Source organism: Equus przewalskii, chromosome 3 (assembly GCF_037783145.1).
Source record: "Equus przewalskii isolate Varuska chromosome 3, EquPr2, whole genome shotgun sequence".
Classification (NCBI taxonomy): Eukaryota; Metazoa; Chordata; class Mammalia; order Perissodactyla; family Equidae; genus Equus; species Equus przewalskii.
The window spans coordinates 29,170,305-29,184,438 of NC_091833.1; the positions used below are offsets into that span (position 1 = coordinate 29,170,305).

Below are 14,134 nucleotides of genomic sequence, written 5' to 3' on the forward strand. Positions count from 1 at the left end.
CATATGCCATAGCCATTATTTCTGATTTTTGTTCTCCTCCCTTTTACAAACACTGAGAGCACCTTCCATGCACCCTAAGTGGTTCCACTCACCACACTGAAGAAGCAACGAGGTGTGATCCCTGCCCACAAGGGGCCCAGAGCTCAGAGAGGAAAACGACCACATAGAATTTTTTCAAGCTGTCAGATGGATGTGTATGGTGATTGGATTTTGCCAAAGGTGCAAGCAGGCCCTAAGTACCACGTAGGACGTGGTACCCAGCTGGGAGCCTGGCACCACGGTCTGTTCATCTCCTCACCAGCCAGATGACTGGTTGCCCAGGCAGCCAGTTGATGCCCCAGAGACGATGAGCAGGACACTGCACCCAAGTTCCTGCTGTTTCCTTGGAAGCGGTAATGACCGTGGGGAGACCGCCTCCGGTGGGCACTTAGCGGGCTGAGTGCCCAGGCTTTTTCCCCTCTTGCAAACAAATTGCCTGTCTCCCCAGGACTCGGCTTTCCAGGCAGATGTCAGCTGGACGCCCAGCTGTGGCCAGTCTGGAACTGCCATGGGCAGCCAGGGAGGCGAGGCTCAACCCTCCAATTTAAAGTACGTCTCGTTCGTTTCAGCAGGAGGCAGCAGCATTGATGGAGGCCGAGAAAGCACTCCGGTGTGCCTCTCAGAGTAGAGCTGCATGACGATCGGGCGCTCAGGATCCAAAACTAGACCTGGGTCCCACGTCCAGCTCTGGCTCTTACTAGCCGCGTGACTTAACCGCTCTCGGCCTCGATTTTCTCATCTGTATAATGGGGCTAATTACCACTCACCTCGCTGAGTGGTTGTGAAGATTAAAAGAAGTTATTTTATACAAAGAGCTTTTATAGCACAGGGGCTGACCTATGGAGAGCCCTCCAAACGTGGTAACAATTATGCCCTTATGCACTTGTCACAACCCATTATGCTGGGTGGTTGTTCTGGAACACAGGAAGCAGTGGATAAGTGGTAGCCAGTATTACTATAATTAGTGGCTTTGTTAGAGTGAGTTGAGCCAGCCTTACCCTCTAGCCGACAGGGAAGTGCCAGGGCTGGGCTTGGGTCTCATTTTGCGTCATTTCCTCCACTCCCAGCTCCTCCGCAGAGTCAATGCTCCACTCAGAATAGGTGTCCCTACACCCACCTTGAAAAGCCTGAGTCCCTGGAGGGTATTCATTGGTTAAGCCATCCATTGATTAATTGGACCAGCAGTAATGGTTGGGGAATTGTATTGGCTAAGCTGGGTCTCTGTACAGAGTCCACAAGAGGGGCTGAGAGGTTATGAGCTGGTCTTAGGTTAATGATCAAGACTCGAGGGCTGAATGGGCGGTTTGGGGCTGACACACATGAGCCGATCACAGGCCTGGGTTGTGTCTGAAGGCAAAGTGATGGTGCTTGATGTGAAAAGGATTGAAGAAAAGCCATTTTGGAGGACCAAAGAGAAGACCAAAAATTCCCCCCACCCCAGTGTCGGAGCCCCCAGAAGCACACTGGCTTGGCAGGGAGGGCAAGTCAGCTGGCAGACCCGCATCCACAGCCACAGCACGTCTGGAAGGAATGAGGAGGTCATAGGCCCCCTGTCTAGGAATCAGGGAAGCCAGAAAAGTCACCCAGCCGGTCATTGTCCCTGGGCGTGCAAGGGACATTCGGAGACACCACCCTGTACGCCTTGGAGGGAAAGTTGGAGGAGCTGGGCAGGTAGGCAGGGTACCGCTCACATACTGGCCCCAGCACGTGAGCATTGTCTGAGTGATGGGCGGAAGCAATGAGCACATTCCTTGTCCTCTGGGAGCATGGTGACAGAGGGGACTCCAAGACTTTAGGACAGCATTGCCCAAAGAACTTCCCAGAGTGATGAAAATGTTCTCTATCTGCATTGTCCAGTACAGCAGCCACTAGCCACGTGTGGCTGTTGAGGAACAACTGAAATGTGGCTAGTGGGACCAACGCACTGGATTTTTAGTTGTATTTCTTTTTCTTTTTCCTTTTCTTTGGGGGGGAGGAAGATTGGCCCTGAGCTAACATCTGTTGCCAATCTTCCTCTTTTTTTGTTTTTCTTCCCAAAGCCCCAGTACATAGTTGTGTATCCTAGTTGTAAGTCATTCTAGTTTTTCCATGTGGGACGCCTGCCACAGCATGTCTTGATGAGTGGCGCCTGATGATCCTGCGCCCAGGATCCGAATCAGCAAACCCCGGACCGCCAAAGCAGAGCATGCAAACTTAACCACTCGGCCATGGGGCCGGCCCCAAGTTGTATTTCCTTTTAATTAAGTTAAGCATAAGTAGGCACTTGGGGCTGGTTGCTTACGTACGGGCCAGCACAGCTTTGGGACATCCACTGAAGAGAAGTTTTAAGAGCCAGTCTGGTTCCTCCCTGACTCGTTTTTCTTGATGGCCCCTGGAGCTCTTGGGCAGCCTTTCCTTTAATGACAGGTGGTGGGGAGCATGCGTGCTTGTGTGAGTCTGAGCCTCAGAGGCTGCGGCAAGAGAGCAGACAGAGCAACAGCCCATCACCAGGAGGCGTGCTTCCGGCACATTCTGAGTCACGCCTCTCCTGGTGAGGGGCACTTTCCCGGCTGTCTCGTCTCCTGTGGAAGAGCCGACAGGCTCCGCTTTCCCAGGGCGGAGAACCCGGGCGTCTGTGGTTGCCTCTGCTGTGGGAGCAGTTGCCGGAGAGATGGCGGATGTTGCCCAGGTAACATCCCTCCCTGACAAGCAGAGGGCGAGGACCGCAATGGAGTGACTGGCTTTCCCGCACAGGAGGCAGGAGCCTTTTCCTACTGGCTTTGTCATTTCGGGAGCTGGTGGGGCTTAGTCACGGATCCTGGGAGCCCTCCTAAGTCCTGCCTGCTCTGAACCCCTCACTCCCAGCACTTGGTAGGTGATAAGAACAAGAGCTGCTGTGTAGCCAGGAACGGGGCTAAGTGTTTTCTATCTGTTATCTCGTGGAACAGCCACGGCAAGGCTTTGACAGTAGTTATTCTCATCCCACAGTGCAGACGAGGAAACTAGGGAGCGAGTAATAGACTGTGAGTTTCACCAGCACAGGGGCCATCTGCTTTGCTCACCCCGGTGTCCTTAGTACTTAACGCAGTGCTTGGTACATTATAGTAGATGGTTCCCAGTAATTTTTGTTCAGTGACTGGATGGATGATGGATGGATGGGTGACGGACAGATGGATTAGTGGATGGGTAGATGGATAAGTGAATGGATGGATGGATGAATGGGTGGATGGATGGATGGATGGAGAGATGGGGATATGGGTGGATGAAGTAGAGCTTAGATTTTAACCGAAATCTGCTGATTACAAAACGTGCACTCTTAACCACTAAGCCATACTGCCACTGGCTTTGTCTGATGTCCTCCTCTGCCTGCCTAGGTTGGGATTTTTTTAAAAATACCTTAATTGAGATGTAATTTCCGTACCATAAAATTCACCTATTGTAAGTGTATGATTCAATGATTTTAGTAAACTTATCGAGTTGTACAACCGTCACTCCATCTAGTTTTAGCATATTTCCGTCATCCTAAAAGATGCCCTCATGTCTGTTTGCAGTCTCTTCCCTGTTGCCAGCCCCAAGCCCCAGGCAATGACTGTTCCACTGTTTGTCTTTGGAAATTTGCCTTTTCTAGACAGTTCATATCAAAGGAATCATACAGTATCTCTTTTGCATCTGGCTTCTTTCATTTAGCATAATGATTGTGAGGCTCATGCATATTGTGGCAGGCGTGAGTAGTTCCATCCTTTTTACTGCCAAATACTATTCCATTGTCAAGATACACACTTATCCATCATCAGTTGATGGACACTTGAGTTGTTTGCAGTTTGGGGCTCTTCTGAGTAATGCTGCTGTGGACATTCGGGCACATGTCTTTATGTAGAGTCTGGCTTTGTTTCTCTTGAGTAGATTTCTATGAACAGAACTGCTGGGTCGTATGGTAAATTTATGTTTAACATTTTGAGAAACTGTCACACTGTTTCCCCATGGTGCTGTGCTAATTTCCATTCCCACCAGCAGTGTACCAGGATCCCGGTCTCTCCACATCCTCACCAGCACTTGCTATCGTCTGTCTTTTTGGTTAGGGAGCCTGGGGTGTGTGAAGTGGTGGCTCTTTCTGGTTTGAACCTGCGTTTTCCCGAGGGCCCATGATGTTGCTCAGCTTTCTACACACTTACTTCTAGGCTGGGGTTTGACCTTTTCAGCCAGGTGTTGGCGAACTTTTTCTCTAAAGGGCCAGATAGCAAATATTTGGGCCTTAAAAGGATCACATTCGATTTCTGGCACATTCTTTGTTTTTTCTCTTCACAACCATTAAAAAAACATAAGACCACTCTTGGCTTCCTTACACAAAAACAAGCAGGGAGAGAGTTCTAAGGCCCCTGTCAAAGGAATCCAGCAACCCCTCCCTGCTGGACACACATGAGGTCACCCTGGTGAGGTGGGCTCAGTGGGAGGACCACACTGCAAAGCCCGGGGGCCTGGGAGTCAGGGTTCCAGAGACGTCCCGTCCCAGCCTCGCTGTGACTCATCGCCAGATGAGCTCATCGCAATTCCTGGGATGGAACCTGCTAATTTGTCACCCAAGGCGAGTGACTGGGTCCCTGTGGTCCCGGACAGGCCTCCTTCTGCCCTGTGGCTGCCCTGCCCCAGGGCTCACAGCCTCTTCTGGGAACCAGAGGCCCACACCCCAAGGCCACTGTGTCACACCTGCACTGTCCACCTGCTGCTCCCATCAGCCTCTCCTGCAGACCCTCCCACGGCTCCCCCACTCGTTGGTCACCTGGCCCCTGGCTCTCAGAGGCTTGTGGACTTGTCCTGGCCTCATCCCATGCCACCCAGCATTCCTGAGCCCTTCCTCAGTGTCTCTTGGCGAATCTGACCCTCCTCTCCACCATCTGTGCTGGCCCTGACCAATGTGATAGAAAGAGGGAGACCTTTGGAATTGCCCAGAGCTGATTTTGACTCTTGGTTGATCCCTTTCTAGCTGCGTGACCTTGGGCAAAGTCATGTCACCTCTCCAGCAGATAGTCTGATGTGTGAATAGGATGCTAGAGTCTCAGAGTAGAAGCTGCAGGCACCTTGCCCTCTCAGCATCACTGTGCTCTGAAGGCTGCTTGCTGTGAACATGCACCACTCTGGTTTTTTCTGGCTCTGGGAGCACTGTGGCCTGGGCCTGGGGCAGCCAGAAGTACAGAGTGTCGAGGAAGTTTGTGGATAAATGTCGCAGCGTCCTTGCTCCCTGGGTGGGTCAACTCTAGGGCATGGCCCGCAGTGTCTCCTAGACTTCCCACGGTGGGTGACGTTGCCCGTTACCATCATAATGCTTGGTGATGTCGCTAGCTGACTGCCTTCTCTTCCTGCCTTCTGCAGTCTCCCTTCCACCCTGCACTTGTGTCTCCTGCCTTGCCTCGCATGTAAATAAACCACTTGCACTCAGGTCCTTGTCCCAGGGCTGCTCAGCCTATGGCAGGTCCCCAGCCCCTAGGATTACTGTGAGGATGGAATGAGATGATGCTCAGTGCCTGGCGCGTGGTACATGCTCATTGAACATTAGCCCTTGTTACAAACCTTGGGACCTTCTGGGTTTGAATGCAGCCTCTGTGACTAGTGTCCTGGGGACACCTCTTCAGCAGGGGTTCAGGTGCTTGCTAGAGAGCTGTTGTCCTCGTGCACTAAGGAGGGGGCTGTGGTGGCGAGCGCAAGGCTGGGCGCACCCGTGAAGGGGCTCATTGGAAGCTGGGTAGGGACTGGCTGCGCCCAGGGGGCCCTTTTGCCTGGGCCTCGCTGCCTCTGAGCCTCAGTGATGTCTGTGTGTGGAGAGTGGGGACCGACACACAGCCGCCCACCCCCACCGGCGGGCTGGACTCAGCGAAGTTTAAATGAGGGTTGGCGGGAACAATGTTCACCAAGAATTAATGATGGCTATTTCTAGGTTGTGGGATTTTTGAGGGCTTTTTTCATTTATCCTCTTCTTTTTGCTTTTCAGCATGGTTTAAATTTCTTATAATGAGCATGCATCATTTTCACAAAAAGAGTGAATCCATTATTGTTTCTAAAGTAAATAACTTGCAGCTGATCAGAAGAGAGGGCACTTAAAGCTCAGACCGTATTCAAATCTAGAATCTACTGTGGGTAAGACACGGGTATGCTTCGTTGTGGTTTTCTCTGGGGCTTAATCTATGGCGAGTTTCTGTGACCATTTCACGGTCATTTAAAAATTTAGCAATTCTCTGGGTACGGAGCAAAACCACAGTGTCCAGGACTCAAAGGAGCATTCATCTCCCGGGATGGATTGGGCCCTTGCCTTGGGAAGTGTCTCTACTGTGTTAGATATCGGGCACTTTGTGTTTGCATAGACCTGGCAGTGCCAGGAAGCCGGTGCTTCTGGCTCGCTGTAGTGGGGCCAGGAGGCTCCAGGCTCCAGCTGACCGTAACTAACACCGACGCTGGTTATAGTCCTAGGGAACTGGGGGCATCTAGTCAGTAAAGTCGTGGAGTTCAGCAAATGCGCATTGTCACCATTATCCCCATCAAAAGCATATTTACTATTCGCTAAACACTCACCCCCGACAGAACTTGTCATGCATTTCCTCCAGTCCTTATAGGATCCAAAATGATGGACAAGTAAATATTTCTGGTCATTCCCCTCCCCCACCTGATGGAAACTGTGCCGTCTTCCACTTAACCACTTGTTTCCTCTGCCCTGCTGGCCCTCTGAGAGAGCTTGTCTCGCACTGGATCTCGATGCGAGATGGTGAATGGGCAGAGAACAGTAAGACCAAGAGGTGGAATGAGGAGAGAGGCTGTCACAGGCAGGTAGGGAGGTGAAAGGAGAGGGGGAGAGAAGGAGGAAGAGACTAGCTATGTTGACTTACATGAGAAAGATCCAGGATGATGAGGGGAATAAACCCTGGTGTGAGTTAACGTTGTGGGTGATGGTGGTGGTGATAAGGGGATGATTAACAAGTAAAAGGCTCCAAAAATTGGGGAGTGTGAACAAACGGGAGAAAGAAAATAAGATACGATTTGTATCGCAGTGGGTTGTTCATTTCATCCTGTTAAAGTTCTTCAAAGGAGACTAGTTAAGTATCCAGGTTCCCTTCTTGTTACTGGCAGCTGTCCTCTGTGGACTGTGCTTTGGAACGTAGCTCCATGCAGAGAGCAGACCACGTGGGTTCAGGATTTATAAAGGTTACTCGTCGGAAGAGGCTGCGAGATGCTTTCACGCCTAATTCACAGAAGAGGAAGCTGAGGCTCAGGAGGTGAAATACTTCATAGGCAGCTCAAGGTCTGTCTGACTCCAAAGTCTGCCTCCTGTTCCACCAGGATGCCTTGCTCAGCACCATTAACTGCTCAGTTTGATATGGAATATGTCCCCCCTAAATATGTCCTTTAAGGCATTGGGTTCCCAGACCACTTTGTAATTCTTAACTCAGAAACCAGGTGGTCAGGGAGACCCCGGCAGCCTCACAAGCCAGTGAGGGGCCCTGACCTCCTCCTTGGTCCTTCCCTCAATCAGACTTTGGCTCAGAGATGGTGACATGTCACCCCAGCTGGCTGCTGGCGCAGTGACACTAAAATTAGGTTTTCCCCAAGGAACAGAGCACTTAGTGAAGGAGTTCATCCAGTTAGGAGGAGAGACTCCCGAGCAAGCCAGGGCAGCAGTGGGGCAGGCGGCTGCAGGGCCGGGAGGGAGCATCTGGCTGGGACCTCTGCCTTCCAAGGGCTTCTGTTTCCATGATGTCAGAGAGGCGGAACTAACTCTGCCTCAAATCGAGGGAGGCAGCAGCCCCTGCCCCAGTCGCTCCCCAGCTTCTGACACAGTGCCTAAGCCTGATCGCAGGTGAGCTGAGGACCGCCTTACGTTCCCCGGGGGCCATTCTGGGCTCTTTCCCCACCTGGCTGGGGTTGAATTCCTGGCCCCAAGCCTGTCTGTCTGGTTTCTTAGCTGAATACCACTCTCCAAGGGGACCTCTTAGGCTCAAGATGAGCAGAAACAGTGCCTCCAACTCAAAGAAAGCCCCTATGTGGACCCAGGTGTGCTTCCACTCTTACGGCATTTGAACACTTGGGGGATAAGTGTGGCCGAAGCTGATCTGAAAGAGCACTTGCTTCCTTCTTCTTTGAAGTCATCGGAAATGACTCTTCTAGTGTCCGGGAGGCCTGGCTGCCTGCAAATGCACCTGTGACTTTGGGCACAGCTCTTCCTTTCTCAAGTGTCAGTTTCCTTACGGGGGAGAGAGCAATGCACACTGGCAGTTTCTCAGGGCCTTTCACATCCGAACGCAGCTGATTCTTTGATCATCTCATATCTTGCACCCTCGGCATATCGGTAACACTTTTTGTGTCTCTTTCTCTCTCCCAACCAGAAAAAGATTTACAAATATAAGAAAGTCCTGAGTAACCCAAGCCGTTGGGAAGTGGTCTTGAAGGAGATCCGGACTCTGGTGGACATGGCCCTCACGTCCCCCCTGCAGGACGACTCCATCAACCAAGCCCCACTGGAAATTGTCTCAAAACTGCTCTCAGAGGTAAGACACTTCCCCCGCTTGGTTTCTGCACCGTGCTCCCCCCTTTAAGTCACTTTCCCTTACCTCTGCTGGACACCAACCCTGCACCAAACAGCAGAATTGGATTCGAGTTGTGTTGTCCCCCCATTGCTGAAGGAGGTGAGGGACTCCCCCCAGCGATTTGAGGGAGTTGAGAAGGAGGTTTGCCCCCAGTGTTTCCGGCTGAGCCGTCCAGGAATGAAGGCCCTGCCACACCCCACAACCGAACTGGAGAAGGGGGCTTATTGGTCTTGGCCCTGAGGCTGGGCTGGTGGTGCTATGATGGCAGCTGATTACACAGTTCTCTGGTTCATTCCCGAGCAGGAGCACGTCCTTGCTGCCCCCGTGGCATTGGGGCTGGTAGTCCCAGCCCACCTCCGTCTTCCCCCAGCACTGGCCTGCATCAGCTTCAGAGGTCCAAGCAGATAATGGCTTTCTGCCCTAATCACCCCCCACAGCCTACAGCTGTACTTTATCTCACAGGGGATTTTAAAAATCAGGAGATTTCACAACAAAATGGGAATTTCCAGCTTCTCTTTTAAAAAACACTCAGAAAACCCAGCAGCAGTTTGCAGCTGGCGCTGCCCGGCGCCGCCTATCTACGCCATCTGCTCTGCCAGGCGGCCCCACGCTTTGAGCGTGTGCTGTGTGCCAGGCACTGTTCTGGACATTTGAATGAAGACAGCCTGCCCTCCTGGAGCTCCCGTTCAGGCAGGAGAGGCAGACAGGAACAATGAGACTGAATCAGCGAGCCAGTCTCACTGTTCTGTTCGGTAGCAGGACACATCCTTCTCTTTAGTCTGCTCCAGGCGCTATTCTAAGCTCTTTAGAAATGTTAATACTTCTCTCTCTCTCGTTTATTTGCCTGCCTGGCCTCCTGGGACACTGGAGTTGATGACTCCTGATTTAAACTATGCATGGCCACCAGAGTGATGCTTCTGTCCTCCTCCCCTGGGAGTGGCCCCTGCTCTTCTCCCACCCCTGGCTCCCTGGGGAGCTCCTACACACCCTGCCGCGTCCCACACGCGTTCCCTGCTGCCTAGAACCGGCCCTCTCTGCAGGCTGGTCACTGCCCGTCGGTCCAGGAGACCGGTGCAGGCCTTCCATGTCTGCTGAATAGAGGGTCCCTCGTCCTGGGAGGAGGTGGGGACGGGAGGTAGAAAGTGGGCAGCAGACTGGGTCACAGGCAGAGGAGCAGAGGATGTGTCCTCGGCGGGGAGGCCAGCCTCGTTCCACAGAGGAGTGGAGACTCAAGCTCTGAGACGAGTCGTGGTCAGGTCTGGAATTCAAGGCGGGTGCCATGTGCCCTGCCCAGAGCAGGAGAAGGGGCCCGGTCAGCAGGCCAGGGGCTGGCTTCTCATCTGGAGGAGTGCACACGTGCTGTGTCAGGTGCCTTACACACAAAGCATCTCACTTAGTATCACATTCGCCCTGAGAGGTGAGCTGTGCCGTCTCCATTTCACAGAGGAGGAAACTGAGGCCCAGAGATACCGAGTGACCTGCCAGGTAAGCAGTGGGGCTGGAAATGCCCCTCAGGACTGCCTAGCTCTTACCGCAAGACCACATGGCCCACCCCTGCGGCCCCACCATCCCACTATCAGGTCAGGCTCGTCGTCAGGACAAAGGTGAAGGTGGCAGATGGGCCCTGTTGCCCGCCTCTGGCGGGATTTCTTTCCCATCTCAGATACGTTTCATATGACCACATTCCCATGGGCCTTTGCATCACTTCTTGGGCTTTAAATCAAGGATCTCGAAGTCAGCTGACCCCCAAGTGCTAGGCTGGAGAGACAAAGGCATTTAAAGAAAAAAAAAACCAGAAGCAACTTATATATGTTGTGCACCTACTGTGTGCCGGGCAAGGGGTCGATATATTCACCCCATTCTACTGATAAGCACTGCCATTTGGTAAGGGACGGAGCTGGGACTGCAGCCCAGGCAGCGTCCCCTCCATAAGGCCTGACACCTCTCTGAGTGACGCTGACGTTTTTTGAGCACGTGCTCCGTGGCGATCACTTTGGCAGGCATTTAGAGCCGATCTTTTGCGTTTCTCCCGGGGGCCCCACAGGGTAAGTGTCACCATGCACAGAGAGCAAACCGAGGCTCTGAGAGGTTCCCTCGCAGCCCAGGGTCGCTCGGATAAGTGGTGGGCCAGGATGCACGCCCAGGTCTGCCCGACTGTGAAGCTCATCGCTTGTGCATAGATGTGACATAAACCTGAACCAGTGAGTGGGGAGACCCACCTGTGTGGGACGGTGGTTCAGAGCAGGCGTGTGGAGTCAGAGGACCTGGCTCTGCCCTCAGGGGCTAACTGACCGTGGACGAGTTACGAGACCTCTCAGGGCCCAGTTTCCATCTGTGAGGTGGGGGCCAAGGTTGGCACCCATTTCACAGCACTGAGGATCAGATGACCCAATACAGACACAGTGCTGCCCAGCGCTATGCCTGAAGACGGGAGCATTTGATAAATGGTCACATTTTTATTGTCACAGGAGATGGTTGTGATCTTGACCTGAAGCACCCTCATCTAGATGTCTAGAGGGCATAGGTGGAAAAACAAATAAATCGTCTCTCCTCCTTACCCTTTTTTGTTTAGCGTAGATGAGCTAGATTCTTTGTTCTCTTTTTTTTTTGTTTTGGAGGAAGATTAGCCCTGAGCTAACTGCTGCCAATCCTCCTCTTTTTGCTGAGGAAGACTGGCCCTGAGCTAACATCCATGCCCATCTTCCTCTACTTTGTATGTGGGACGCCTGCCACAGCATGGCGTGCCAAGTGGTCCCATGTGCACACCTGGGATCCGAATGGGCGAACCCCAGGCCGCCGAAGCAGAATGTGCGCACTTAACCGCTGCACCACCGGGCCGGCCCCTGTCTGCTCTCTTTACTCAAGTTGTTCCCGAGGCCTCCTCCTAAGGGACTGCAGGCATCACCTCACCAACCAGAAGGTGGGCAGGATCCCAGGGGAGGGGAAGGGAGGCAGAGGAGGGACTGTCAGGTAGCAGAACCATTCTGAGAAAGAACCGTCCATCCACCGGCCAAGCAAAGCCAGTGTCCCCGACCTCCCGGGCCTTTGTTGAGTTGATTGTGTGGAGTGGCCACTCAGCTTGGGTGTCAAGTGTCCCCTCCAATGCAGTGGCTCTTAGTGAGCGCTCTCCACCCCGGGTCAGAAGTGGGCTTGTGGAGGGAAGTTTTCCTGCAAAATGGTGTGGGCTGCCATGGGGTGACAGGGACAAAGGAAATGGCATTTGGTTGCCAAGGGCTCTTCCTGGAAAGGTGCATGGGGCAGGGTGAGGGATGGCTGGTCCCTTTGGAGCTGCCTGAAAGATGGAACTGCCCGGTGCGTAGGTCGAGCAGTATAGCTCAGTGGCTGGAAATAGACGCTTTGGAATCGGGACAGATGGGGGTCAAGTCCCTACTCCACCATCTGTGCTCCGGGCGAGTGACTGCACCTCTTTGACTCTTAGGTAGCTGTCTGTCTGTGGACGGGGTAGTGGGAGAACCTATCATAAGGGAGAGAGATGGGTGGGGTGAGTCTTACAAAGCTCTGACACAGTGCCTGGGGCAGAATGAGCTTGTTGTCAGTCATAAGGAGAGACCAGAGCCAGGCTTTCATCTACCCTGGGCGGAAAGATGACTGATGTCTAATAACCTGCCGTAAATTAGGCTGCTCAGACTCCACCAACATCCACAATAAGAAGAAGGTGTTGGAATCCAAAAAACATCCTTCCACATGTTCCTGGATCCTCAGCACCTAGGTCAGGCTGTCGCCATGGAAACCGGGGCCCCGAGGACCTCAGGCACTGACCCTGGTTCCATGGCCGGCTTCATCCTTCAGGCGGCCAGCTTACTGAGCCAAAGCAACTTCACGGCTCACTCGCTCTTCTCGCGCTTTGGCTGGCGTAAACATGTTAGATCCCGACACTCCTTAAACCTGTTCAGGCAGTGGGCGCTGTAGGGCTCTTTCTAGAACCCAGGAACAGTCGATCTTGCCAGTTCACTGACCAGATCATGAGGCGCGTTCCAAGCAGCCAGTGTGGCTTTGCTAGGAAATAGGAATTGACACCAGTGAAAGCCTGTGTCCACCAAGACAAGCAGACAGAGCAGAACACGCCACGAAACTAGCAAAAAAGACAATAGTGGCTGTTTCTGTGTTTTCCCACAATTTCTCGTTTATTACGTATTCATCCCTTTCCTCATTTGCATGCTCACAGGATAGCAGCAACAGGTACCAGTTGTATAAGAAAATTCCAGATTGGGAGGGAAGAAAATCCTAAAAATTAAGCAAGTTTAATCCATTCAACTTAATATTATATTTGCACGTTAAATTGCTAGAATTTGAATTTAGCTGAAACATCTTGGGCCAACTCATGGAACACTAGTGTTCCCTGGGGATCTAGTTTGAGAACCACAGAAATAATATGTTTGCTACTCCTGATGGACTGCCTGGCACAGAGTCAAGACTCAAAAGTCTGTTTCTTTGCGTGTTTATTACAAACCTGCCTTCTGGCTTCCAGGTCGTGTGCTCCGACCAGGGCCAAGCACAGGTTTAGTGTAAAGATGTCTGCTTACAAGGACCAGACTGAGCCTCACTGAGGGGAAGGGACTGGCCCAAGGTCACATAATGTACACATGGCGAGACAGGGACTTGGAACTCAGTTTCTCCTGCCCCGAAGCCATACTTCTCCCCCTTCCCAACCCTGCCTTTGAGGGTCTTCTGATCTGTTTAATTAAGAAAAAGTGACAGCTTTCCTCTGTCTGAGGGGCTGTAAGTGTTTTGAAAGTGTGTGGACCTTAGAGATACAAATGTTCCATTTTCTTGACGTTGTTTTGTTTTGCTTTGTTTTCTTTTCCTCCCGCGTCCCCCGTTCCATCGTCTAGAACACAAACTTGACTACCCAGGAGCATGAAAACATCATTGTGGTAAGTCTCTCGCCGTCCCTCTCCTGGCGCGCCCGGTCCCTCCCTGGCGCGCCCGGTTAATTCTGCAGGCGCCAGCGTCATCCACCAGCACGGCGACGTTGCTCAGCTTTGTCTTTTCTGTCGAGCCACATGTGTCTCCCTCTTGCTTTTGCACATTTCAGAGCCCCAATCGATCAGGGGAAGTAATGAGCAGTCTGGGAGGTTGTAGCAAATGGGTCTTAATCGCCTCCTCCTTCCTGGGTCTGCCGTGGGGAGCTGAAGGCAGGAGGTGGCAGAGACGGTGTAATTTGTTCAGAGGCTATTAAGCCTATTAGCTGAAAGGTAAACGTCCTCCTTCTTGCCCCAGGACATGTCTCCTAATTAATCCACAAATGGAACCTGGATTTAATTCCCTCTGATATGCAAATTGAGATGAGATGATATTTTTTGGGACTTGACTATGATCTAAACATCCTTTAGGGGGAAATATCTTCCTGGGTGATTTTAAGCTATGAAACATGACTTTCACTAGAGAGAAGAAAGAAATGAAGTTGTACCTACTGGGTGCCAAGCACCATGCTGTGTTTTTGAATCCACCGCTTTGCTGTATATTTGATTCTGCGGATTCAAATACAGCCCCTGCTCCCTAAGACGTCATCATCTCTTGTAGGAAGA

At 52.2% G+C, this 14,134-nt stretch overlaps 1 protein-coding gene across 4 annotated transcripts in view; it reads left to right on the forward strand.

Moving 5' to 3' along the window:
* CMIP (c-Maf inducing protein) overlaps positions 1–14,134 on the forward strand; it is a 241,060-nt gene that overhangs the window by 178,142 nt on the left and 48,784 nt on the right. For 3 of the 4 annotated variants that reach the window (XM_070612375.1, XM_070612376.1, XM_070612377.1), the window contains 2 exons: positions 8,385–8,546; positions 13,439–13,480. In XM_070612375.1, the coding sequence (XP_070468476.1) occupies positions 8,385–8,546; positions 13,439–13,480 (204 nt within the window). Of the gene's footprint in view, positions 1–2,437; positions 2,708–8,384; positions 8,547–13,438; positions 13,481–14,134 lie in introns of those variants that run through there. The other variant, XM_070612378.1, reaches the window with a different exon arrangement.